This window comes from Microtus pennsylvanicus, chromosome 19, assembly GCF_037038515.1.
Source record: "Microtus pennsylvanicus isolate mMicPen1 chromosome 19, mMicPen1.hap1, whole genome shotgun sequence".
NCBI classification, from domain to species: Eukaryota; Metazoa; Chordata; class Mammalia; order Rodentia; family Cricetidae; genus Microtus; species Microtus pennsylvanicus.
In genome coordinates this window covers 22,073,162-22,099,973 of record NC_134597.1, presented here as the reverse complement: position 1 = coordinate 22,099,973, position 26,812 = coordinate 22,073,162, and the positions used below count along the sequence as shown (strand labels likewise).

The following is a 26,812-nucleotide window of genomic DNA, read 5'->3' as shown; positions in this document are numbered from 1 at the left end:
CAGCTTTTTGTAACTCCAGTTCCGGAGGATCTGACACTCTCACACAGACATACATACAGGCAAAACACCAGTGCACATAAAATAAAATAAATAAAATTTTTAAAAAAAAGAACGAAAAAAGAAAGGCATTCAGACAAAGCAGGCAATCACAAAAGAACGTGTGTGAACCATGAGACAGCCCAGAACTCTTGTCTTCCTGCTTCAGTCTCCCTGATTCCCCACCCCACCCCAAAATCAAAAAACAAGACTAAATTAAAGACACTACCATTCAAAAACAATTAACCAAAAACCTAGGGCTTCTCGGACCCTGCTATTTCTCTGACTGGTTCCCCAGCCAGTAACACAAACAGGTTTTCAGGTTGTTAATCTCAGCATCACCAAAGGAGTCAGAAGAGAGCGTTTGGACTTTTTCTTTTGCAGCTGAAGACTCAGAAAGCAGACAGCTATGGTGACTTCAGCCTAACACCACATGGTATCAGCACACAGAAACAAGTGCTTGGGAGCTGTCTCTGCAGCCCGCAGAGCTGGTGTCAAAAACCGAAGTATTCAAAAAGTCAGCCCCCATCAGCTGGAGGCTCCAAATCACAGCAGCATTTGTGAAACACATACACCACCACTACCATCATTCTTAAAATAAAAATTTTAAAGGCCAGTATCAGATCTAGCCCTCTGACCTTGATCTACAATCAAGAGCAAAACTAAATCTATTCTTTTTAACTTTGTCCAATATGCAATGATATTTGATACTAATTATGGACTGGCTATGATAATAATGCACAGCAGCCTAAATCGATTACAGAGCACAGGAAATGCCAAGAAATCATAAATCATTTTCTCTATCATCTTGTTTTATAGATGAGGAAAATATGGCATAGTAATGTAATAGCATCCCAGCATACTTTCCAGTAAAACCTAAATACCACATATATGAGAACCATTACCTGATGTGGGATTCCCCTCTATAAGCTGTGAATACCATTGGTTAATAAAGAAACTGTCTTGGCCTGTGCAGGGAATAGAAGTAGGCAGGAAAAACTAAACTGAATGCTGGGAGAAAGAAAGGCGGAGTCAGGTAGAAGCCATGGAGCCCACAGATGTGCTGAAACTGCTAGTAGGCCACGACCTTGTAGTAATGCAGATTAACGGAGATGGGTTAAATTAAGATGTAAGAGTTAGCAAATAAGAAGCTAGAGCTAATGGGCCAAGCAGTGATTTAAATAATATAGTTTCTGTGTGATTATTTCGGGGCTGAGCAGTCAGGAACCTACAAGTGGCCCCTTACAATAATGAACCAATACTGGAGACTTACAAAAATAAGTACTGGCAAGCCCCTGTACACGTGAAGCTTCCCCAGTAAGACAGGAACTCATTCTCCTGAAAGGCACAGCAGGGCTGTTTACAGACCTTGCTCTCCACCTGCCAGTGGGCTCTTTTGACTGCCACAGACTTAGAGAATAAGATCTGCTATTCAACCACAAGACACATGAATACAGGGAGAAAAGACTCGTATGTAGTGGACCCCTTATCATTTCAAAGAAATTCATCCCAGTTGTCAAACAACAACAACAACAAAAATACAGGACAATAGTCACATGACCTGATCAAAGAAAGAAGCAAATGTAAATAAAGCCTAGTCACAATGGCTACATCTATAAAACATTCCTACACATAAGGCTCAGAGAACATTGTGGAAGAGGGGTAGAAAGACTGAAAAACCAGAAGATCAGGAAGTTTCCTGTGAAGACTGTATCTCCTAGTAACATCAGAAGCTCTACGAATAAGATCTTACCAACGTGACTGGCCAATTGGGAGCTGAACAAGAACACCAAGAAAAGTCAAAGTGCACAGAGAAAAAAAAGCTCAGGAGGCCTCAATCTACACATAAACTACAGGAAGCTGAGTGAAGCTGTCCGGAAGGGGTGACCCTCTCTAGGGAAGAACAGACCAATTGGTTGTCCAGTGTCAAATGGTCAGTCCTGAAAATAAACATGCATGTAACATTATATGGACTCAGGTCATATTCAGGAAAGATATGCATGTAAGTGCATATATGCATGCAAAAATAATTGATAAAAGAAAGGCAATCAATAACCTTGAAGGAGAGCAAGAGAGGGTATATGGGAGAATTTGGAGAAAAGGGAAAGGTGAAATGTTGTAATTAATGTAGAATCTCAAAAATAAATAAGCAAAAAAGTAAATGAACTCCAGATCCTAAGGATATCATGACAAATGTGCCTTTGAACCTTCTACCAAATGATTACGCTCAGGCACTCTGCCTTAAAGGTACAGAAAAGTACTACAGTGATTAGAACTCTTAACCCTCAGAGCATAAAGAAAAAGGAATTTCCTTAAGCATTATAATCTAAATAATAATAATAAAGTACAAAGAAAGACTAGAGCATCAAACCAAAGTACGCAGTAAAGATCAGGAAGAGAATATTACTTTCCTGAACAATGAGGGAATAAAGTTGGCAGCATATGCCTACTGAACCCCCATACACTGAGATTTAATTCTGAAGAGCCACAGAACATAGTCTAGTGTTGCTCATAACTCTTATATTTAATATCCTGATAGGAAAAAAGAAATCCAACACAGACTATCAGGAAGAATTAAAAGTCCTCTGGTGAGGAAACATGTTCATTTGAGGAGTAAAAATGAAGGCGTGATGTTTGTTTTTATAAACAGTAAATAAAACACAGAAGAGATGGTTTTTTAAGCACTTTATTTCAGCTACACATAAACAGCAAAGGCACAATTTGGAGGGAAAAAAATAAAATCAGTTGAAACCTTCCAAAAAATTTAAAAAGAATGCTGGGAAAATTTCAAAAGAAGAAAAGCTTTCTTTCTACCAAAAGAAATGGAGATCCAGATTGCCCAAACCCTGCCATTTCTAGGAGAGATCATTTCCACTGCTAAACTATCAGTGCTACCAAGTGCTACCAATGGGTCAGAGGGGGAAAAAAAACCTCACCGATGGCATAGCTCAAACTTTGCATGGACGAGATAGTTTCAATCCTCAGAACCAAGAAAGCAAGCAAACAAAACAAGTATATGGGCTGGGGGGAAGGGACGACCCGCATGTGTGCGACTATTTAAAAACCCAAATCTCACTCATCTGCATGGGTTGGCCAAATACTGGTGACGGGTCACTGGAAGCTGAGGAACCAACTGTTAATAGCAAGAAAGTGGTCATGTACAGGAAACAGCAAACAAGAGACAGGAAAGCAAAAGCTAAAATTTCTCACTGGTGAAGAAAGAAGTTACATATACAGAAAGGCTGGAAACCCATGGTCGGGATTAGAGACTAATGTAAACTAAACCACTGCTTCTGAACACATACATATAAACATAAAAGCACAGACATCCACGTCACACGTGTCTTCCCTACTCCCATCCACTAGGAGGGCATGACAGCCTGGTGTCCAGATCCTGCTTTCTAAAATCCTCTCTGCTAAAAACAGCAAAACTCCTTGAGAAACTGCTGATTCTAGGTTTGGGTCAGAAAAGGGTCAGTCTCAGCCAGGAATGTGTAGCTGTGTCAAACTTAAAAGGACAATGGTGACATATTTTGTCAAAATGATAAAATGGCCTGCTTAAGGGTATTTGGGGACAACTTGAAAATCAAAATAATAAAGGCTGGAGAGGTGGCTCAATAGTTAAGAGCACTCACTCCAGAGGACTCAAGATTCAATTCTCAGCAAACACAACCATATAGAACTCTAGTTCCAGCGGGTCTGATACCCTCACACAGGCATACAAGCCGGCCAAACACCAATGCACATGAAATAAAAATAAACCATAAAAAAAGAAAAATTGATCTTTAAAAATAAATAAAACCAAAATAGTAATAGACTAATTAATTGGACTTAATAATTTAACAAATAGATGAATAAACAATTGCAGAACAGAGTTCTAGAGTGAAATTAATAAATGTAGGATCAATGGTAAAATCAGGAAATTGTTATTTGACAACAATCACAGTAATAAGAGACTCAAGCAAGAATAATAAAAGTGGGGAACCAGAATCTCCAAATCAACACAGGCCGTTGCCACTGCTCTTGCCTGGCCATCATAACAGATGGTAAAACCCAACTGCTGAAAACACATATACTTTGGTTGTAGGACATTGGAGAAATCAAGGTAAAGTCACCTAAGAACTTCCTCCCTGATGGCTAGTTTTCACAATACCAATAGGTGCTATGCAGGCTACTGAGAAAGTCATCGACGGTATTCACCCAGTGCTGACGCCAGCAAGACATAACCAATGGTTCAATAATGGCTAACTAACCCCTTTAGTTAAATCTGATTAAATCTGAGGTTTGCTCCATAGGGAGAATTTATGCCAGTCAAATTTCCATGGCTCTAGAGATGACAGGTTCTACGGAAAAACGTATTCCTGTTGTTTTACTAAACGTACTGTTGTCAAACTGCCTTGTAAATACTTATATTTCTATATATAGAGTGGTACTGTTCTCAACCTTGGTCAAAGTTCCTTTTTTTCTACAGTAATATAAAGAATGACAACTAGTCCAAGTGCTGAGAACAAGCTGCTAATGGGTTCTCAACTCTAAATGGACATCTGTATCACACTACAAGGTTCAGAGAACATCATGAAGAGGGAAAGCTGTAAGTACCAGAGGACAGGCGACAGGTAATGTGAAATGCTGTCACTGAGTTGTCACATGGCTGAGCTCTCCGGAACAACTGCACCTAGGTCACCTGCCTAAGACCTGCACAAGAACAGTCAATGAGATCAGCCAGCATTCTAGTCAGCAACACTAACTGGACTCCAGGGGTCACAAGGAAATTTAAAAAAATAGAAATGAAGATGGGAGGAGAATGTGGTGGGAGTTGTCTTGGGGGAGAGGAAATGAAAGACTTTGGGGTGGATATGATTAAATATATTGTATACATATATGAAATCAAAGAATAAATAAAAGATATTCTTAAACAAAATTGAAAAATGCTAAATACACAAGCATTGCAACAGAAGCCATTCTGGAAGCTCAGTAGCAAAGCACACACCGTTAGAACTAGACTTCACAGGTAGTAGACCGGCTCGCCTCCTCACCCACTGTTCTTCCTCTCGCTCTGACCACACACATCTTCTAGAGATGGAGTACAAACTCCAGTGCTGTTCCATGTCTCACCTCTTTAATCGTGATCCACTCACTGCTTCATGACAGAGAATTCAAACCTTCCCTCACTATACTGCTCAATATTGTGGCCCCAAGGAACACCTGTGTTCTAAGAAGATACCCTGTCTTCCCAAGCCAGTCATCTACTGGGTGTTCTTTTAAATACATAAGGTGTAATAGAAAGAGGCTGCATATTTTAAAAGTCAGACCTTACTATTAATATCACAGGAGTTTTAAGAAATAAATATCAAATTTGTAAGTATAAATGTCCTATAGTCTCAGGCATTTGAATGCTTGGTCCCCAGTTGGTGGCACTGTTTGGGTTAGTTTGGTAAGTGTGTCCTTTCTGGATTAAGGGTGTATTGGGGGCAGGCTCTGAGAGTTTAAAAAAAATCAAGACACTCCTAGTTCTGCTCCCTGTTTCTGGCTTGTGCTTGCCAGTAAGATGTGAGTTCGCAGCTGCCATGTCTACTGCCTCCTAGCCACAAAGGACTCTTATCCCCTCTGGAATTGTAAATCTAAATAAACTTTTGTATAAATTTCACTGCCCATGATAATGTATCACAGCAATAAAAAGTAACTAACACAAGGTCTGAGCCAGATACAGTAAACATCGCTTGAGGGACTAGGGCAGACATCTGAGCTCTAATCGAAAGACTGGAGAAACGCAGAGGGGAATTCACTATCAATTACTACATAACTAAACTTTCTTTTCTTCTAAGGTTTCCTATTCCTGTCCCTACACGTTAGGTGCTGTCTGCAGTGTGGGCTGTCTAAAGCACAGGGCTAAGGCTGCATTTTCAAGTGGAGGAACCAGCAGAGGCTGGCTCTATTACAAAACCAACCAGACTACAAGCACTTAACACCTTGGCTGTATGACTTCGACGAGCATGGCCATGGAAAAAAGGGAGGGAAAGAAGACTGCTGAACCCCATCACCTTTCAAGAGACGCTAGAGAACAAATGAGCAAGGTGGTGATGCTCAGGAAGCCCTGCAGATTACAGACCAGCAACACTGCAGATCCTCGCGCTGTACCAGACCCAAGGAATCAGGATCTGCATTTTAACAGGAGCATCGAGTGACTGGCATAAATAATGAAGTCTGAGGCGTGCTGTCCATGGATTCCCACCCTAATTGTCTAGTTTGGTAATTCTCCAGAAAACAGAGCTTAAACTTGGTTTTCTCAGAGATGCCTTCCCTACTCACAAAAGTCTGAAGCTCTGCACACTCCTCATTCACAGAACTTAAGACAACATGGGATGAGTCTGTAACTAACGGTTTAGCATTAGTCTTCCTTCCTCTGGGCTGCAAGTTCTGTGGCTGCAAAGAAAGGGCCATGTCTACCTCGCTCATCATGGTAGGCCCAGGCACAGAACAAGACGAAAGACTTAAGCTTTTTGTTGCTAATATTACAACCAGTACTGGATTCTAGAAAGTGAGAATAAAAACCACTAACACACTCTTGTCCTTAAACAATTCCTAAGTTTACAGGATTTTTGTAGAAGCTAACAAGAACCAAATCCTAAGAGGACAGTAACACTCACTCCTGCGCTCTATTAAATGACAACATGCAGCACAATGTTCTCCAAGGCCCCCCCGTTCCCTCGTCATGACTGGCAGGCAATCTATGCATCCAGCTGCCCTCCCTTTTGGCTCCTCCACCCCAGGGGATCCTTGCCCAGCCCTCTCCCTCTGCCTCTAACAACTCTAAGTTCCCTCAGCATCACTCCATTCTCCCCCAGAAGCTCATGTTATTTCTGGCACTATTCTCTCCAGCTGCTTCCTCAGTGCTCTCATCAGGCGTCGAATTTCCCTTGTTACCACCTTCAAGAGTGTCTTGCCTAACTCATTTCTAACCACTCAATTGATTTATTTCCTGTGAGCTGTCAAGTCTACTCTATTTTCAACAGAAACCACTCAAATCTATATCCCTGACCACTTTGGAGAATCTCCTAATTAACTGTTCAATATTCAATTGTCCTTCCACTTTCTTCATTCACTTCCCATAACCCCAGAAGGGATGGTTGGTGTCTGAGCAAATGCTATCTATCATCTCTTTTCTAATTATATTCCCCATGATTTTGTATTTGTTCTTGATTAGTAGACAAGAGTCTCTCAGATTTACAACCCAAAGCCTGTATCCAAATTCCATGATAATAAACGTGCATCTAAATGCCTAAGTTTGCAGCAAAAAAGAGCAATAGTGTTTATTTTTTCTTTCAACTCAATGAGAAGCATAAGTGAATAGGCACAGAAAACAGTGGATAGGGATACACAAAGGAAAAGGAATAAGCAAGCCTAAGCCACCATCAATCAAGATATATCACTCTTCCGTAAACTTAAATCTCACTCCACCTTTCCAGACTTAGACCGATGTGGCAGAAGTTAGCCTATTTTATATAATGGAATACAATGCAAGCGCTAATTTTGTTGGTATTATTGTTCTTGTTGTTTTGTTTCTAAGATTTATTCTTTGATGTATAATAGTGTTTTGCCTGCATGTATGTCTGTGTACCATGTGCATGCTTAGTGCCCTTAGAAACCAGAAGAGGAAACAGGAGTTACACACAGTTGTTAGCATTCATTCATGGCTTATAATCGAACCCAATGAAGAACAGCCAGTGCTCTTAATCACTGAGCAATCTCTCTAGCTCCGAGTTTATTTAGAATAGGACTTTACCATTTGCCTCAGAATGTGGCCAGGCACCATGAGAGACAAAATGAATAAAGATTATAACTTTCAATCCTAGCCATCAACCTAAGGGAATGGTGCTAATGATTAAAGTCTATGAGTGAATGAATACATACATAAAGTAGCTGGAGACATAAAGTCAGTTGATAAGCCCTGGGTTTGATTGGTTAAGTGTGGTTGTACACACCTATAATCCCAGCACTTGGCCTCAAAGTTATCCTTGGCTAGCCTGGGCTAATGAGACTCTACCTTAAAAATGTTTACTGTGTAAGCATGAGGACCAAAGTTCAGATCCCAACACCAATGCAAAAAGACAAATATAGAGGCCTGGAGTGATAATGGCTCAGTAGTTAGGAACACTGGCTGCTCTTCATTAGACCTGTATTAAATTCCCAGCATCCACGTGGCAGCTCACAAACATCTGTAATTCCAGTCCCAAGGAACTGGATTCTCTCTTCTTACCTGAAGGCACAAACATGCATGCAGGCAAAAATAGTTAAAAAGAAACAGATAAAAAACAAAGTCAGGAATAGCATATCCACAAATCCAGATACCAGGACTCTCTAGTTAGCCATTCTAGCTGAAAAACTACCTGCAAGTTCAGTGAGAGATTCTGTGCAAAATAAAAGATGGCAATGACAGAGAAAGATTCTAGATATCCGGGATGTCAGGCACCCACTAGAGCCAAACATACGCACATGGGGGAAAGGCGAAATTTGAGACAAGGTCTTACTATACTTCCCAAGCTGGTCTCCAACACTTCCCCGTTCCTGGCTTCAGTAATCCTCCAGCCTCAGTCTCCTTAGTAGCCAATGCTTCCAAGCTTGTGCCAGCAGATCTATCTGCTCCAAAACCCCTTGACTAAGATCTGATGAGCTTCCAAGCTGGCGAACAAAGAAAGGCGCTGAGAGTCTGACATGTCCTGAGAGAGCGTGAAGCTCACACTGCTCACACCCATCTCCTCACTAGGATGTGCTTCTGTGTCCATGGTAGAAGCACCTTTAATAAACCAGTAAATGTTTCTCTGGACTCTGTGATATGCCTTAGCAAATTAATGAAAGGGAAGTTTGTAGTTGGGAGATATGGGTTACAACCTAGAACTTGTGAATGGTATCTGAAGGGCTTCTACTGTGGAACCTGACACTATCTCCAAGTAAATACTGTCAGAAGTGAGTAAGATATGTACTTGGTGTCTTCTTGGGTGGGTGGGTAGGGGTGCTGTGTGGAAAATAACCCACACATCGGTCACAAAAAGGTTCTGTGGTAAGTCTGAGAGCAGATGGGGAAAGCGTTTGGGGGCTATTTTTCCTTTCCAGAGTACTTTCTAGAACGCAGCTTCAGCCTACTTTGTGCATCTTGAATAATGGATCAAGGTTTTTCTCCATATATATTCTGTATCACTTCACAAGCAGGAAGCAATTCTCCAAAAACCATGGTCATCTTTGCAAATCCACAAAAAAAGTACTCCTGTTGAGCAAAGAAACTTTGGAGCAATGTGGTGAGAAGGGCAGAAAAACCAGGAATGCCACTCTAGGAGTCCTCAGCTGAGTGCCTATGTCCAGCCCACTTCCCCCAATTCCAGGGCCCAGATCCAGAGCAAATCCCAATCCAGGGCAGGAGAGGGAAAAGCTACTGAGTTAGCCATGCCAGGAATCTCTTAATTTCTCAGTCACAGCACTGCTCTCATCCTGTCCCTGAGCAAAATGTACTGTGTCCAATACCCAACCATCATCAAGTGACAGGAAGGAGTAGAGAATCTTTGTACCATGCACAGCCAAATGAACCAGACCAGAGATATTGGAATATGGTAAGAAACAAAAAAGCCCATGCAATTACTGTTCTTGTTTGTGTTTGTAAAGTTATATGCACGTTTCTTTAAACACACAGCAATAAAGGATTACTGAACATATTATTCAAGAATTCAAGAATATTATTCTGAAGAACACTGAATGCTTATTCTTGCTTGTGTGCAAGGTTAACAGAACAATGAGGAAAGAGGCACTTCAACTTGCATGTTACCTGCAAAAACTTAAGTTTTTCCAACAATTTCAAGGTGTTTCAGAAGTGAGCACACATGTAGCAAAAGTTGAAGATTTGCTTCCTGTCAAATTATGTACTATCACTATTTGAAATGCTGATTGTCAATATTAGATCTCAAAATAAAATACAAATCACAACCCTACCACAGACTTTCAGTCTTTTACTGATGAGCTAGCACATTTTTCTTACCCTTAAAGTCCTAGGCAGTGTCAGAAAGGAATAAAAGCACAAGTCCCTCGTCATTTAACTGTTCCTGGCTTCCCCCAGACATGCTGCTGTTCCACTTTTCAAAAGAACTCCTAAGAATTCAATTAAAACTCTTATTCCTCTACCCAGGCCTGGAAGGCCTATGACTAATAAGACAAGGGCAGGGCGGCCTTAACCACAGGCTGACCTGTGTCCTAGGAACACCCACGGGAGGTCTGAGGAGATTCTACAGCTCTCACCAGAGGAATTTAACAAGGTAACTTAGCTCTTAAGTAATAGAAGCAGCCCTCAGCCTCTGGGCTGTAAAAGGGCTCAACTGCCAAGGTCACTAATACAAGTAATTACTGCATACAAAATAGCAGATCCCAGTGGGACCCCAGCACCCAGATCGGTTCTGGTTTCACCATGCAATAAACATAGAGGAATAGTATATCCTATTTTTCTTATTAAGGCCTGGGACAGTCCCTTAACAGCTAAAAAGATAAATTTACTTGATATAATGATTATGTTTTGGGTTGTTACCCAAATAATGATGTTTCAGATATTAAAACTACAAGACAACCTCCTGGGACAGAATTCATGAGGTTGAACACTTCACTAATATCACATGAGTGTATTTCAGGGACTGGAAACGAAAGCTTTGAAGTCCCTTTTGCTTTCCTTCTCTAGTACAAAGGTCCAGCCATCCTTAGTCTCGCACATGAGTCCGGAGGGCTCACCTGAGTGTCCCCTCCTGTACCTCACTAGTTTACCCGCCTTTGCCTCTGTCGAGACATCTGTCCCTTACACCATCTTCTCTGGAAAGACGTTTTAAAACCAACCACAACTAAGACGTGACTTCTCTAGCATTTTACTTCTAAGAAAGCCAAGGACATTTAAATTCACAAGTTCCTCTTTCCACTACAAGCAAAACTACTTCTCTCCAGTTAGCAGCAACCAAATGAGACAGAAAAACCACTCAGCCCAAAGCTTTGGCCAAAATCCCACAGAGCCCTGGCTGTCAAGCCTAGACTACTTGTCTCCCACAAAGGACTCTCGGCCACAAAATCCTCTTCCCATCAAGCCATAGAGAGCTATCAGTGGGGACTCAGGGCCATCTACACCATTCACACTCCAGCTCTCTGGAGTTCCGTCCCTACACATTCTCCTGTACTTGTTCTCCTGAGTTGACAGTTACTGTCATCACTCAGATCAGGACAACAGAGACAACAGGGACAAAGCCTGGCAGTCTTGGGTAGACAGGGATGGAAAGAACCCCCATCCTTAAGTGGTTCTAAAGTCAGGTACAGTCTATGCACAGAATAGATTTCTGCTGATTGAACATATTTCTCATCCCTGGAAGTTGGGGGGGGGGAAGGAACCCTCAAATAAATTGGAATTACTTAGCTCCCCCTTAAAACAAAGGAACTAGTAAATGTTTTAGACGATAGTGGAAACTGTGTTCTGAAATAACCCAATTTCACTTACGGCAAGTGTTTTTCTGGGAATAAGGGGCACATGGGACAAAAGAGGCCAGAAGACAAGGCCACCTGCTGTACCTTAGCCTGTCCATCACACCTGTGCCACCAGCTCCCAGCATCTGCACACGCAGTACATTTCCATGCTTCAGTGGGCTTCATCTTTGCTAAAAGCAGTTTAGCAGATGGCATGTCTGAACTCAAGTCGCATTTCCGCCAATTACCACTATGTCAGAGACCCCTGGAATTTTAAGATTCACAGACCTGTAATGTCTCTCTGACCTCCAAAACTGAAGAAACAATCCAAGCATGGTAGTGTACACCTATAACCTCAGGGAAGATCACCAGTTTGGGGCAGCCTGATCTATAGGGCAAGTTACTATCTCAATATTATAATACATACAAAAATTATCAGATATCATACTTTAAAGACTCTAATGGCACCACTAGAAATTCTTAAATTCAACAAGCACTTTCAGAGAGTAGCTGAATATATATAAGAAAAAAAACCAACATACAAGCATCAGTAGTTTGGAACAGGTGTTATTTTGACTGTTTCTGTTGTTGTGTTATCTGTTTTAAGACAGGATCTCATATATCCCAGGCCTGCCTGAAACTCAAATGTGTCCAAGGATGATCTTCTATTTCTGGTCCTCCTATCTGCATTTCCCAAGTGCTGGTATTAGGAGGGCATGGTATCACACCCAATTTATGTAGTACTGGGGACTCAACCCACAACTTCCCACATGTTAAATGAACACTATATCAACTGAGCTACAAACTCAGCTTTTCTCCCAATAACAAACTTGCTGAAAAAGAAATCAGGAAAAAATAAGTCACATTCACAATAGCTTCCAAAAAGGGAGAAAAAAAAAAGGCAAGGACAACCCCACTCAGCACCATCGCGCTGGCAGGAGGCGTTTCTCATGGCTTGGCACCAGACCAGACATTCACCAATGCCTAGAGGCAGAGTACCATGTCCACAGAACACGTGGATGAGGGCATCTTCAAGGGCCACCTGATGAGCAGCTGCTCAAAGACCACTGGCTCCTCTGTGATAGAAAAGGCTGGGAGAGAATGGCTTCAGTAGGCAGCATGGTCACATGCTTCAGGAACAGTGGGCATGACCTCAGAAAATAATGCTTTTAAGGTCCTGGGTCTGAGCCCTCTCCAACCTCTCAACCTTCCTCAGGTCTCTGGAGAAGTGCCAAAGAATAGGCTTGTGCCATGAGGACCTCAGGGCCACCTCTAGAGGCCTGTTCTCCCCCAATACAGGATATCCAAGGGTCTTCCTAGTTGCTGCCTTTCTCTGTGCCTCCTTCTCAACTACAGGCATTAAGGCACCTTCCAAAGGTCCTGTTTCCCATACTTTTCTTCAGATTCTTGCTTACTAGGCTGTATATTTGGCTGTCCAGCTGAGAATTTGGCTCAGCTTGCCCTTCAAAGACAGCATAAGACCTTGGCCGCCCTCAGGGCCAAGCCATTCCTACTAGCCAGCCACAGGAGGGAGGAATGATTAAAAATCCTAGACCAGCCAGTCAAGCAAGTCACAAAATACCACCCCCACCTGACATACACCACATACCACACCTCTCTCTCTCACACACACACACAGAGAGAGAGAGAGAGAGAGAGAGAGAGAGAGAGAGAGAGAGAGAGAGAGAGAGAGAGAGATAAAGAGAGAACCATTTGTCTGGATACAAGTCTTCCAAGCTGAAGACCAAAGGCCAAAACAGAAGTAGGCAGAAGGCAGTATGTTCGCTAGGTTTGTGAAGCTTCCATAAGCCCCACTGCCAAATCTCATACAGCCTTTTGGGGACTTGGGGTCAGAGGCAAAACAGCTCCTCTGCCATTGACAAGCCTTGACAGCTAAAATAACATCTCCAGATATAAAGGAGACAAAAAAAAAAGTACTAAGTGAAAGAACTCCACGGTAAAAACTTTAAGATCAAAAATTAAACTAAAGAAACACCTATCATAATCCTGAACTAGGAGATCATTATGAAAATAGCTGTACTGGGCTGGAGAGATGGCTCAGAGGTTAAGAGCACTGGCTGCTCTTCCAGAGGTCCTGAGTTCAATTCCCAGCAACCACATGGTGGCTCACAACCATCTATAATGAAATCTGGTGCGCTCTTCTGGTGTGCAGGCATACATGCAGGCAGAATGCTGTATACATAATAAATAAATCTTTAAAAAAAAAAGAAAGAAAATAGCTGTATTAACTGACAGAAAACTACAGATCTAACTCAATCCCTACCCAAATTCAATTACGTTCTTCAAAGAATTAGAAAAGGCAATCCTAAAAGTCACACCCAAAAGACTTGCAACAGCCAAAGCAATCCTGACACCAGGTCTGGACGTGCCCCCGTAATACCTATCTCGGAGCGGCAGTACTGACACAGAGACAGTCGTGTAGACCAGTGACACCGAGATACACCCATACAGTCACAGTCATCTGATTTTCTACAACAGTGTCAAAGACATACTAAGAAAAAAAACCTCTTCGATTAATGTTGCAGGAAAACTAGATGCCCATGTGCAGAAGAACAAGACTAGATCTGCACAAAAATCACTCCGACTAAGGCCTGAAACTTTGAAACTACTAGGTAATTGATAATATATTCAGTCAAGTTCTTTCTTTTTAGACTCCAATAGCACAGGGAAGAATCCCAAACACTGGTAAGTAAGACTACATGAAATTAAAACTCTTCTCCACAACAGAAGAAAACAATCACCAGAGTAAAAAGACAGCCAACAAAACAGAGACTGGGAGAAGTTTCTTGCCAACTAAGCATGACTGAGGATTAATGTCTAAGATGTATAAAACCACAAAAGCAAACGCCAAACCAGACACGGAGGCTACAAAGTGAGTTCAAAGACAACACACACAGATAATCAACCAATGAATGAGCTAATAAACACAGAGACACTTTTCAAAAGAAGAAATACAAATAGTAATTATTTGAAAGTGTTCCATAGTCTCAGCCATCAGGGAAATGAAAACTAAAACTGCTCAAGATTCCATCTCACTGACAGCCTGTAATCCCAGCACCTGGACAGTGGAAACAGAAGGATCCTGACACCCCGGCTCAAAAAGGAGTAGGGAATTCTGGAGAGATGGCTCAGTAGTTAAGTGCTTACTTACTCCTGCAAAGGAGTTTTGTTCTAGCACCCACTGCAGTGATTCCAGGGATACCTGACAACCTCTTCTGGCCTCCGGGTGACCAGCACACACATGCACAGACACACACATCACATAAATGAAAATAAAATAAATCCTTTTTTCAAAAAGAAAACAAAAAAACAAGAAATGATGGTGAGTATATTACCCTTATTCACGCCTGGTGAGACACTTGTGCAGCCATCATGGAAATCGGAACAGAGGTTCCTCAAAGCACCTCATGACCCAGATATGATTACATGCCCATCGACTCTAGGCCAACACACCACACAAACATTGGTACATTTACATTTCTTGCTGCACTATTCTAAGAAATGGAGCCAACTTACCTATATATCCACAGATGAAAAGCTAAGGAAAATGTGGATTATATACACAGTGGAGTTTTATTCAGCCATAAAAAAAAATAAATAAACTAAAATCATGATATCTGGAGGAGGTAAATGGAACTAGAAATTATGTTAAGCAAAACAAGCCAGACTCAGAAAGACAAATACTGAATATTTTTCTCATAGTGTGTGTGTGTGTGTGTGTGTGTGTGTGTGTGTGTGTGTGAGAGAGAGAGAGAGAGAGAGAGAGAGAGAGAGAGAGAGAGAGAGAGAGAGAAATGAAACTGAGACCAGGACCGTGAGATTAGAGGAGAGAGCATCCATCCTCTTAGGGAGGTAGATGTGGGGAGAGAAGGCGATGGGGTACCGTGATGAAGCAGGAGTGGAGACGACTGGGGAGAAGAACAGGGAGCAGTAAGGTGGGGGAAGTGGACAGAGTGGGGAGGAGGATAACTACGTGAAAATGCCATGAGACATTACTTTGCATGTTAAATTTATTTTTTAATATTTATTTATTATGTATACAATATTCTGTCTTTGTGTATGTCTGCAGGCCAGAAGAGGGCACCAGACCTCATTCCAGATGGCTGTGAGCCACCATGTGGTTGCCGGGAACTGAACTCAGGACCTTTGGAAGAGCAGGCAATGCTCTTAACCTCTGAGCCATCTCTCCAGCCCCTGCATGTTAAATTTAAAAATTAATTTTAGGAAGGTAGCTCGATGGTTAAGAATGCTTCATGGGACTGGAGAGATGGCTCAGCAGTTAGAGCACTGGCTCTAACTCACCAGGTTGAGGTGGTGTACACCTTTAATCCCAACACTCGGGAGGCAGAGACAGCTGGATGGATTTCTGAGTTCAAAGCCAGCCTAGGCTACAGAGTGAGTTCCAGGACAGGCACCAAAGCTACACAGAGAAACCCTGTCTCGCCTTTAATCCCAGCACTCGGGAGGCAGAGGCAAGTGAATCTCTGTGAGTTCTAGGTCAGCCTGGACTACAAGAGCTAGTTCCGGGACAGGCTCCAAAGCTACAGAGAAACCCTGTCTTGAAAAATCAAAAATAAATAAATAAATAAATAAATAAATAAATAAATAAATAAATAAATAAAAAAAATTCACACACATAAAGTAATATTATGTGCTTCCTGTTCTTCCAGAGGACTCGGGTTTGGTTCCCAGGACCCACCCCAGGAAGCGCTAGGAGACCTGACACTCTTCTATAGGCCAAAGGCTCTCCCGATTGTTGATGATACCATGCCCAGCACAATTCCCACACTAAGGGGGGGAAGAAAAAAACCTTTTCTTGTGTATTCACACCAACACTTCTGATACCAAACTGTGGGCAGGGCTCTCCACAACAAGCAATTCTCCATTGCTTTGCAGACACTCTTGGGGTTGCCCTGCAATTCAGTCCTGGCACGCATACTTGGACTTAAAAAGGTTAAGAGAGTGGTTCCACCTGACTTCAGACAGCTTCTTCTGCCTCAGTTTCTTTTCTAACTGACTTGTCAGACACTGGAGTTCCCACAACCCTCTTCCCAGGGTTATTAACTTTTAGAAAAACTTGAAAACCTCTTCTGCTTACTTGATTACTGAACTTTAACAAAGGGAATCAATTCAGAAACAGCCAGATGGGAGAAAAACATAGAGTAAGATATAAGGGAAGGGGGCTGGAGAGATGGCTCAGAGGTTGAGAGCATTGCCTGCTCTTCCAAAGGTCCTGAGTTCAATTCCCAGCAACCACATGGTGGCTCACAACCATCTGTAATGGGGTCTGGTGCCCTCTTCTGGACTGCAGACATACACACAGACAGAATATTGTATACATAATAAATAAATAAATATTTTAAAAAAATATGAGGGAAGGGTGTGGTTTCCATGTCACCCAACTAACACCTTCCGTATGTTCACCCACTCTGATGTTCACCTCGGAGACACAGCGGATTAACACAAGAAAGAAAAATGAAAGGGAGCTGGGACTAGGTGGTGGCAGAGTATGTGCATGAAGCCCCAGCAGAGTTTGATCCCCAGCACCACATAAACCAGGAGTGGTAGAGGCAAGAAGATCCAAAAACTCAAGCTTTTCCTCAGTATCGCCTAGAATGGGTAGGAGAGAGAGAGGGAGACAGAATAGAGAAGAGAGGAGAGGGGAGGGGAGGGGAGGGGGGAGAGGGGAGGGGAGGGGAGGGGAGGGGAGGGGGAGAGAGAAGAGGAAAGGAGAGGGGAAGGGAGGGTAGGTGGGGAGTGGAGAGGAGAAGAGAGGGGAGGGGAGGGGGAGAGAGGGGAGGGGAGAGGAGGGGAAGAGAGAAGAGGGGAGGGGAGAGAGAACTTCCAGAAACCAAGAACAGAACGTGGGAATTCAAAGTTGTCATATCTGTAAAAGATACTCAAGACTTCCGTAGCAATAATGTGCCAGGATATTGGTGCCAAGTGATAGGAAGATCTCGGGAATCTATGCAAATACAAGGTAAAGTGGCAGATAAGTGTTAAAAGGAGCATATGGCCTGAATCAGGCACATAAAATAACTTCTCAGCTGTCAGTGATGACCCAGGAACACCATCTGACAGTCACTGAAATTGGACCCTGATGACAACCCAATACTAAATAGATTAAAAGCAGAGTCCTGAAAGCCATCAAAATAAATGCCAGAAGAGAACCGCTCACAAAATCCTGGCATACTCAACCCTACAAGTGCACTTATCCATCGTGTGTCCTGCCCCTTCAGCTACATAAGACAGTTTCAAAGTTAAGCAAATCAGTGCGTCCCAAATGCCAGTCTCAGGCCAATCACGAACTGAACCTCTCAGGATCATAGAGAAGGGGCTTTTCCAGACACAAATTCCCAGGCCTCCCCAGATGCTAATTAAGTACTTCTCCAAGGTGGTCCTCATACAATGACCTGCTTAAAAAAAAAGTAGGGATTCTTTTTCTAGCTTGAGGTCTTCTCCTGAAAGGATTTAAAAAGGGTTTTCTATTTAAAAACAAAAACTGAAGTCCAGCAAGGTGGCACTTACTGAAACTGAGGCAAGATTATGAGTTTCCGGCCAGAATGGACAACACAGTGAGAATAAATAAACACACAAATGAATAAATAAATAAATACAGCAAAAATAAGCAAACTGAAAAGAAACCCTGAGAGGAAGTACTAAGAATGCACAGATGAAGATGACTGGGAACAGAGCTCAAGGTAGGCATGCCTGGCCAGCAACGGCTCGGCGCTCAATTCCAAGCATAAGAAAAATAGATAAAGATAACTCCTATATGTAAAAAATGTCTAGAAAAATAACAGCTGACTCCACGCAAGGAGTCCCTCAAAGACCTAGGCAAAAGCAGACTCCTCCCATTAATTATTTGCTTTTTTTATCCTTCCCTTTATAAACCAAGGCCTGCTGCTGCAGGGAAACACGAGGGCATTCAGAAGTAGGTGGAGAGTGGAAAGATAGAGCCCACTCAGAGCGAGCAATCGTACCCACCTGCTGATCCTGAAGAAGCCAGCGCCTCCCTCACTCTACCAATTTCCATCCACACCACTGTTTGATCAGCCTAATTCATACTCTTTAATCTGCCACACTAGAAAACTGGATTTCAACTAATCCACCTTCTGTAAAATAAAAATAAATAAATAAATAAAAAAGTGGGATAGCCAGGCAGTGGTGGTGCACCCCTTTAGTCCCAGCACTTGCAAGGCAGAGGCAAGCAGCTTGGTGTGTTCAAGGTCAGCTTAGTCTACAAAGCTAGTTCCAGGTCAGCTAGGACTGTTGCAGGAGACACCCTGCCTCAGGGGTGGGGGTGTTTTTGTTTGTTTTTAATTAAAAAGCAGTGGGGACAGAAAGCACATTTCCTGAGGGATAAGCACCAATTCGGAGTCAAGCCTGCCACAAGGTCTGTGATTTCTCAGCTTTGTTTCAGTGTGCCTAAAAGAAATGTACCAGCTTCCGGTATACACAGCGCTATGGGACTAGAGGTTTAGCGGCAATGAGTCACTGTGGAATGGAGGTAAGCTGAGTCTAAAGTAGAATGTCTACATCAATTCAGATGAAGAACCAAAACAAATGCATGAAGGCCAAAACTTTGATCTCCTGGCTCCTAGGCCAATGAGCTCTGCCACTCTACTTCCCAGGGGCAGTATTAATAAACTGGTTTCACTAACTGAGGCAGATTCTCCAAATACCTGTCTGTTATGCAAGGCTGACATCACAGGACCACCCAAAGCAGATCACTTCCTACACCATCAGCTCAGTGAGAGAGGAAATGCTGCTCTAAGTCACTCATCACCTTTACATTCACATCACAAACTTCAGCACCTCTCAGAAAAGACACCTGTCACCAAGTCTACTGACCTGAGTCAGTCCCTGAGATCCACATGGCAGGACAGAACTGACATCCCTGTTGTTCGTTCTCTCCCCCACCCTCTCACACATACAACACCTAAAAATGAAACCAAAATTTCATTAAGTTTACTACAAGTTGCTTGACTTACTAATTTAAAAAAATAAAAGCCAACTGAAACTACTGTTCATTTTTGAACCATTAAAGCTAAGTGAGACAAACATATTAGTTTATCATATTAAGTCTCACTGGAAGTAAGTGAAACCCCACAACACTCCATCTGCATTAGAAGCTCACAACCTGTGATTCAGCCATAAAAACAAAAAGCATATGTCATTCTACCATGAGAGGAAGTAGCAACAGAAAGTGGGTATGTATCCATTCTCAGTAGTACTTAAAATTTGACTACATCCACACTACAAGACTTGAGTCGCTAGAAGCCCACAGTGTCCCAAGCCTGCAATCCCAATGCTCGGGAGGCTGAGGAAGAAGAATCACAAGTTTGAGCTCAACCTGGGTTATGTCACATGTTTCCAAAAAAAAAAAAAAAAAAAAATCAACTTCATTGAGTCATTAAAAAAGTACTGTCCACCGATCACCAAAGCCCCCAGCCAGCCTAACGAGCACAGATGTGCTCCAGCCAGTTTCCCACCCCACCTGACCATTAGTGTAAACTATTCACTGACACAACTAAAGTTTACCAGGTTAATAGTACTGAAAGGAACTTGTAGCAGCACTCTACTCCCTAAAAAAACTAATGCTAACAGAAGCATAAACACCAACAGTGGTGGGGCTCGCCTTTAATCCCAGCACTCGGGAGCAGAAGCAGGCAGATCTCTGTGAGTTCGAGGCCAGCCTGGTCTACGAGAGCTAGTTCCAGGAAACCCTGTCTTGAAGAAAAAAAAAAAAACAACAATGACAGATACTACTTAACTCCTACCTAGAATATGAACGCTATTTAATCCCCAATTCTGTCTGCTTTAGCATTTGTTTTCATCCGTTTCCATCACAGGAAAACTTGAAAATAGTGGACTAATTCATAGGATGTCAAAATAGCCTAACTCTTGGTCCTAAGAACCAAACCTCAGCCTCTCATTCCATGCATTTATTCAGTAGACTGTCAGCTACTGATCTCACCAGGATACAGGAGCAATTACTACCCCTACTGCCTGCTCCTTTACCATCCTTAACCACACGTTATGTAATAACTCATGTTCAGTCCATAGCATTTGTGTGTGAGACTGAACTGAAAGACACTGAAGAACTACTGTAAAAACACTGGAGAACAATCATCAGTGGAAACCCCACAGCTCTGCACTTGTCATTTCTCTGCTGGAAACACTTCCCTTGTGGTTGGCTCTTTGATGTCCAACAGATTTCAGTGCAAACGCCAACTGAGAGAATTCTTTCCTAAACGCACTATTTAAAGGAATCGCCTCGCTCTTGCTCCCAACCACCCTGTTGTAATCCCCCATGTGAATTCACTAAGCTCCATTACATGCTGACTTATTCCCTTCTTTACTGTCTGACTCCTCCATGAGCCATAGGATAAAAACCCAATGCCCAGATAGAGCTTGAACAAAAACTAAATGTTCAATAAAAAAAAAAGTATCACAAAGCCTGGCATAGGGGCACATGCCCACATTCCCAGCTCTCAGGAGGAAAAGGCAGAAGGACTACCACAAGTTTGAGGCCAGCCTGACCAATCAACATAGTGCTCCACAATGAGACCTGTCGGGGGGTAGGGCGGAATATAATTACTTACTATTTATTTAGTTCCGTGGCAGCACTACTATCAGCATAACTAGAGCCAGAGAGAGGGATGCTTCATTTTCACTGAAAAATCTCAGAAAGTGTTCAAGATACAAGAATAACTTTCTGTTCCTTTACTGATCTTGATTGAAACCTCCCATGCATAACCGCTGGAAAATGGGCAATGTCAAACCTACAGGGAAAAGTATCCTTATTCTACTTCTGTGCACATGACTCCTCGAAAAGATTTTCCAGCTACCCTATACTTCTGAATGGTAAACAAGGGTATCTGAAGTAGCTCAGCAACAGGGATGCTTTTGTTTGTCCTACGTAAAATAAGCACATACAGAAGGAAGCAACTCAAAAGCCACCTGTGTGGTGCATGCTGGTAATCGCAGCACTGAGGCGGAGGCAGGAGGATGGGAAGTCCGAGGTCACAGGAGTTTGAAGACAACCTGGTCACAGGAGACTCTGTCTTAAAAACAGAAAAGTCAAGCAAGTCAACATCAACAGGCTACTCTGTCCCCACTCAAATCTCAAAAGAAACACACCTCTTAGTGCAGAAGTCTAAAATATATTTAAGTATAATGAACTCAATTTTAGAAACAATCTTCTACAGGCTATACTTCAAAGAAATGTCCACAAAGCTACCTGGGAGGAAATTTACACTTCACAACAAACTGGCAGAGGGAATGCTTATGGAAACAACAAGCTAAGGTCATTCACTCTGAAGGGTCCTTTCCCCTTCCGAGAGAGTGAGTGCGGGACTCCACAACCCTCCAGTCTTCCACACCGTGCAGTAAGGTAAGCTACTTCCACATCTGCTTGCAACAGGCACGGAAGACTGAAGAACACACCTCATTCTACAGCTGTCACGTGTGCCTGCCTGAGGAGGTGCGTAAACACCAAAATTCAGAGCTAAAGGTAACTAGGTCAGTAAAGCCAGAGAAGACAGCCTTTTCTAAGTAGCCACTAAGGGGATGACCAAACCTCACCTATGGAACATCTGCAGACACGTTCTGTCACAGCTAGAGGAAAGTCTAGCATAGTATTCAGAGACTCAGAGCAGGGAGCTTTCACAGGTTCAAGAATAAGATCGGATGTGACAGAAACATGTAATTTCTTGAGCTGCATTCTGCCCACCTGCATCACTGCTAGTATCCCAACTCAAAACACAGAAATCTGTGTTCATTTTTCCCTCAACCTGAGTAACAAGATAGCTCCATAAAGCTTGTGTCAGCTTATTGCCCACTTCTTCCATAAGGATACTCCAGAACCAACCATCTTTCCCCAATCTAGAAAGTACACACAGCCACTGGCATCACAGTTGGTTTTTTTAAATACTAGCGAAAGAGAGGGAGGGAGGGAGGGAGGGAGGGAGGGAGAGAGAGAGAGAGAGAGAGAGAGAGAGAGAGAGAACTACTCCTCACTGAAAAACGACTTCTACCATCAACCATTTCTGACCCTCAGATCAGCCCAGTGCACAGGACCTGAATGCTCCCACTCAAAAACACACCTTCGACTACTCAGTGTTCCAATTTCTGCACCCTTCCAAAAGGCCGAAGAAAGCAGCATCTCTGTTTTCTATCAATACCTGCAAGAAAGCTCTCCTCCCTCCTTCGCAGACTTCTTACAAAGCAGTTTCTAGTACCACTGGAAACTATTACTCTCCAAGAAAATACAACTTCGCTTAGCAGAAGAGCTTCAGAGAGCAATTTACCACTGGTTGATTGTTCATCCCAGACAAGGCCTCTAAACCGGACACAAATCTGCTGCTGGTAACTCACCCACCCACCCTCTGCAGTGTGGTCAGGGCGTGCAGCAGCCCATGCCCGGTACAGACTGCTCAAATCACTGAATTTTAAATGCCACACAACAAATACTCCTAAGCACACGGCAACCATACACACCAAATGAAGTCACACAACCACAACAGCAGCAACCAGCAAGTCATGGAACAGCACCTAATCTTTTCTCAACTCAATTACAGTCAGCTTCCACTGTTCTATAATTTGTGGTCATGCATTACCAGCCCCACCCTTCATGTTAGAAAGTAATACCCCGAAGTCCTGGAGTCCTGGAGTCAGGCCCCACAGCAGTTTATACTAGCTTGTGTTGTGGCAGGCAGACCTGGGTTCAAGTTTCGCCTCTGCCTCTATTTACTAATAAAAAAGGTACCTGGGTAAGTGAGCCTATCTGAGCCTCAGACTAGACATCTGCTTACCAGATGATACAGATGAAATGCAGAGAGAAGCCAGCTGAAGACGTGAGTGACCACTGATAATATAGTATCCACAGGGGAAATACCCTGGAGGCTGCCAACATTGTTGGAAGCAAAAATAGGTTTAGCTTCCTACAACTCCCCTCCTACAAAAGGGCCACCTTTAAGAAAAAGTCAAGCCTTGGTAAAAAAACTAAAAAATCCACTGCAGGCCACCAAAACCACGCCGGACAGCTAAGCGACACTCTGTTCCTGTAATGAAGAGAAGACCAGTGTGAATGAAAAGGGTAATGAAAGAGGAAGCACTTCAGGAAAATTCTTTCAAGAGTCAAAATTTCAGAGAGAAAACATGGACCTTGGAAATTCCCTATTCATTACGTCTAATGAATTCTGACTGTCTGTACATAAACAGAAAAGGCAATAAGGCAATACTGCATATCCCAAGAAATCTCAGCTGATAGCTGAGATTTATCTAAGAAATGAAGACATTAGCATTCTAGGAATCTGGAGGTTGAATTTACACACATAAGCTGCAAAATACTTGTGTCTGAGAGTGGCACATGTTTGTACACATACTTGGGTGTATGTTAGGGAACATGTGCCTGAGTGCTCATGCAGAGGCCATATAAGGCTACTGGAACATAGGAGAACATCTCTTTCTCTATCACTCTTCACCTTATTCCCTGGATAACGCTTAGGTTACAGGAACTGGAACGGCCATGTCCAGCTTGAATGTGGCTTCTAAAAGATTTGAACTCAGGGCCTCATGATTGCACAGCAAGCACTTTTATCCACTGAGCCACCTTTTCAGGTTCCCCGTAAAGAAAATATTAACTCTGTGAAAGACAATAGGACAGCAAAAGAATTGTTTAAAAACTGGCTCTTTGAGGAAAAAAATATCTTCCACTCTGGAGGGAAAAATTAAAGTTATGATATGAAAAGGAATCTAAAAGAGTACAGTCATCTCAATCTGAAAACCCGTTGTTAACAAACAAGAAAAGTCAGAGCTCAATGTGGGGGGGGGGGGCGTTAAAAAGGACAGATCATATAAAAAAATAAAACAGATTTGTGATACAAAATTAGCATGGGAAAGCCGGGCGATGGTGGCGCATGCCTTTAATCCCAGCACTCGGGAGGCAGAGGCAGGCGGATCTCTGTGAGTTCTAGACCAGCCTGGTCTACAGAACTAGTTCCAGGACAGGCTACAAAGCCACAGAGAAACCCTGTCTCGAAAAACCAAAAAAAAAAAAAAAAAATTAGCGTGGGAGTGAGGGTGATAGAATTCAAAATTCCGAATGAAGAAAGTGAAGGTACGCAAGTGGGCAGGATCTGTACAGGTTAGAGTCCTACACAGGGAATCTGAACACCTGGGCTCTTATTGGCTCCAATCCAAACTGCCATGTGCCCTTAAGGCAAGGCACTGGCCTTCTTTAAAACAAGTCTCCTTACCCTTAGGAAGTGAGGAAATACTAATTAGCATAAGATCCCTGCCAGCCTAAGGCAAAAGTATGCAAAGATCAGGAGCTTTCAGGCCTTACAAACTGGACACAGAGAGAAAGTTGAGAAAACTTTGTGTAAGTAACTGAGTCAGTGGAAACAGAAAAAATTCATGACAGCTAAGCACTCCTGGGGTTCCAGGAAAGAAAAGATGTCAGGATCTCGGAAAACAGCGAACTGATCGGCATAAGTCAAAATGGACAGAAAGAGGGGGATGGGAAGAACTATCCATGAACTATCTCCGTTAATGTATCAGTAACAGATCTGCTTCTGGTAAACAGCCAGGGGCTCTGAAAGCCGCGACCACGAGAATCACTGTGACCGAACCCATGACAGGGTGACCAGAAGGCAAAAGTCAAGGGGAATTCATGCGGGGTTCTGCCAGGTGAAGATTCGGAGTGGGTGGAGAGTGAGGAAGGGGCAGAGGAAAGGCGAACTGAGACCATGCAGGCTGACGGAAGGGGAAGGAGTCAATGCCTGACTCCAGCTCCAAGGCGACAGAGGGGTCCGGGTCTGGGGCCCCGCTCTCACCATCTTGACGATGCCCCGCTGCACGGTGGGGACCGCGGGTCCCCCGGAGGAGCCGCCGCTCTGCGCGGAGGAGGCCATGTGTGGAGCTGGAAGGGCAGCGAGTGGGGCGGCCGGCCGGGCTGGAGGTGTCAGGATAGGTGTCGGCGCTGGGGAGAGGTTGCAGCGACGAGGAGCAGGCAGGCAGGCGACAGGCTACCGACGGCGGACTGGATGGAGGCGCCAGGCGCACACTAAAGCAGCAGCGGGACTGAGAGCAAAAGAGGAGACGCGATCTCCGCCGCCGCCACACGTTCTACTCGCCGCGCAAGCGTGCCAGAGCGCCACCGCCCTCCGGCCAATTAGCGTCCAGAACCCGCCGGACCTCAAGCCAATAGGCACGCTGTTCGTGAAGCCCCGCCCCTTGGTTCCAAAAAGGGTGGGGAGCTCCAGGAAGCGCTGAAAGAGCTGATTTGCGGTGACGGGCGAACTACGGGGCGGGACTTCCGGGGAAGTCTGAGACAGTGGTGTCGGGAGGTGTAGTGGGAAGGAAAGGACACGTCAGCATCTGGCCGTGGGGCGCGGGGAGCCATGGGAGCACCGAAGGCGGGGCCGGTCGCGCCCTCTTGCCTGGCCCCGCCCCCGACCCGACCCGCCCCTCCGGCGGCAAAGCGGGCACGTGAAATAGCTGCACACCGGGTCTGAAGCACCAGGCCTCTGGTCCTGGACCCAGGGAGTCTCAGTGCAGGCTGCTCTCGGAGCTCCGGCGTTTCCCTTCTGCAAAGCAGAGGTGACTTTGGAAAGTAGCAGTCATTGGGCAACCTGCTGATGTTGGTCTTGACTCGGAAAACGGCCGCGGATCTTTACCACTGGGGTAAAGTGAGCTCTGCTAATGTTTGTTGATGGAAGTAATAGCGGAATGACGCGTCCTGTTCACGCGGAGAATGACCTCGTTTTCTGATTTCTTTGCTGCTCCAGCTGAGCTTGGAAAAGCCTTGGGATGTGCCATCCCAGAACTGGGCAGAAAATCCCTTACCTCACTCCTGTCCTCAACAATTTAGGTAACGATATTGAAGTGGGACAGGAAAGTCATATCCAATTGGATGTTTAGGGAGAATTTATATTCTTGGAGTGCCCCTTTGTAAAGCATAGGTCTTTGTATGTATTATTTAATAATGAAATCTGGCCTTACGCTAAAGATACTTTTCACTATAACTTTTTTAAAGAAGTTGTGTATTCACCGGTTCCTCACATCAGAATCAAGTTTTGAGGTTAGCATCTTTCTTTATCTCTAAAATCGAGTGTTCCTGATCATGAGTGCACCCTGTTCAAAAACGCAAAGCGGTCTTTACTAGTACACTCCACCGGATTATATACTTTATCAGTATTGATGAGGGCTTGGCCAGTGTCCTGTTCTCTCAACTCCGGGTCCTCAACTCTAGTGAATTTGACCTTTGTAG

The 26,812-nt window shown here is 43.6% G+C and overlaps 1 protein-coding gene across 1 annotated transcript in view; it reads right to left on the bottom strand.

Moving 5' to 3' along the window:
* The window catches only part of Snd1 (staphylococcal nuclease and tudor domain containing 1), a 391,403-nt gene extending 365,713 nt beyond the window's left edge, over nt 1-25,690 (bottom strand). The window contains exon 1 of the mRNA XM_075953759.1: nt 25,377-25,690. Coding sequence (XP_075809874.1) covers nt 25,377-25,454 — 78 coding nt within the window. The 5' untranslated portion in view covers nt 25,455-25,690. The remainder of the gene's footprint in view (nt 1-25,376) is intronic.
* Nucleotides 25,691-26,812: the final 1,122 nt, after the last annotated feature.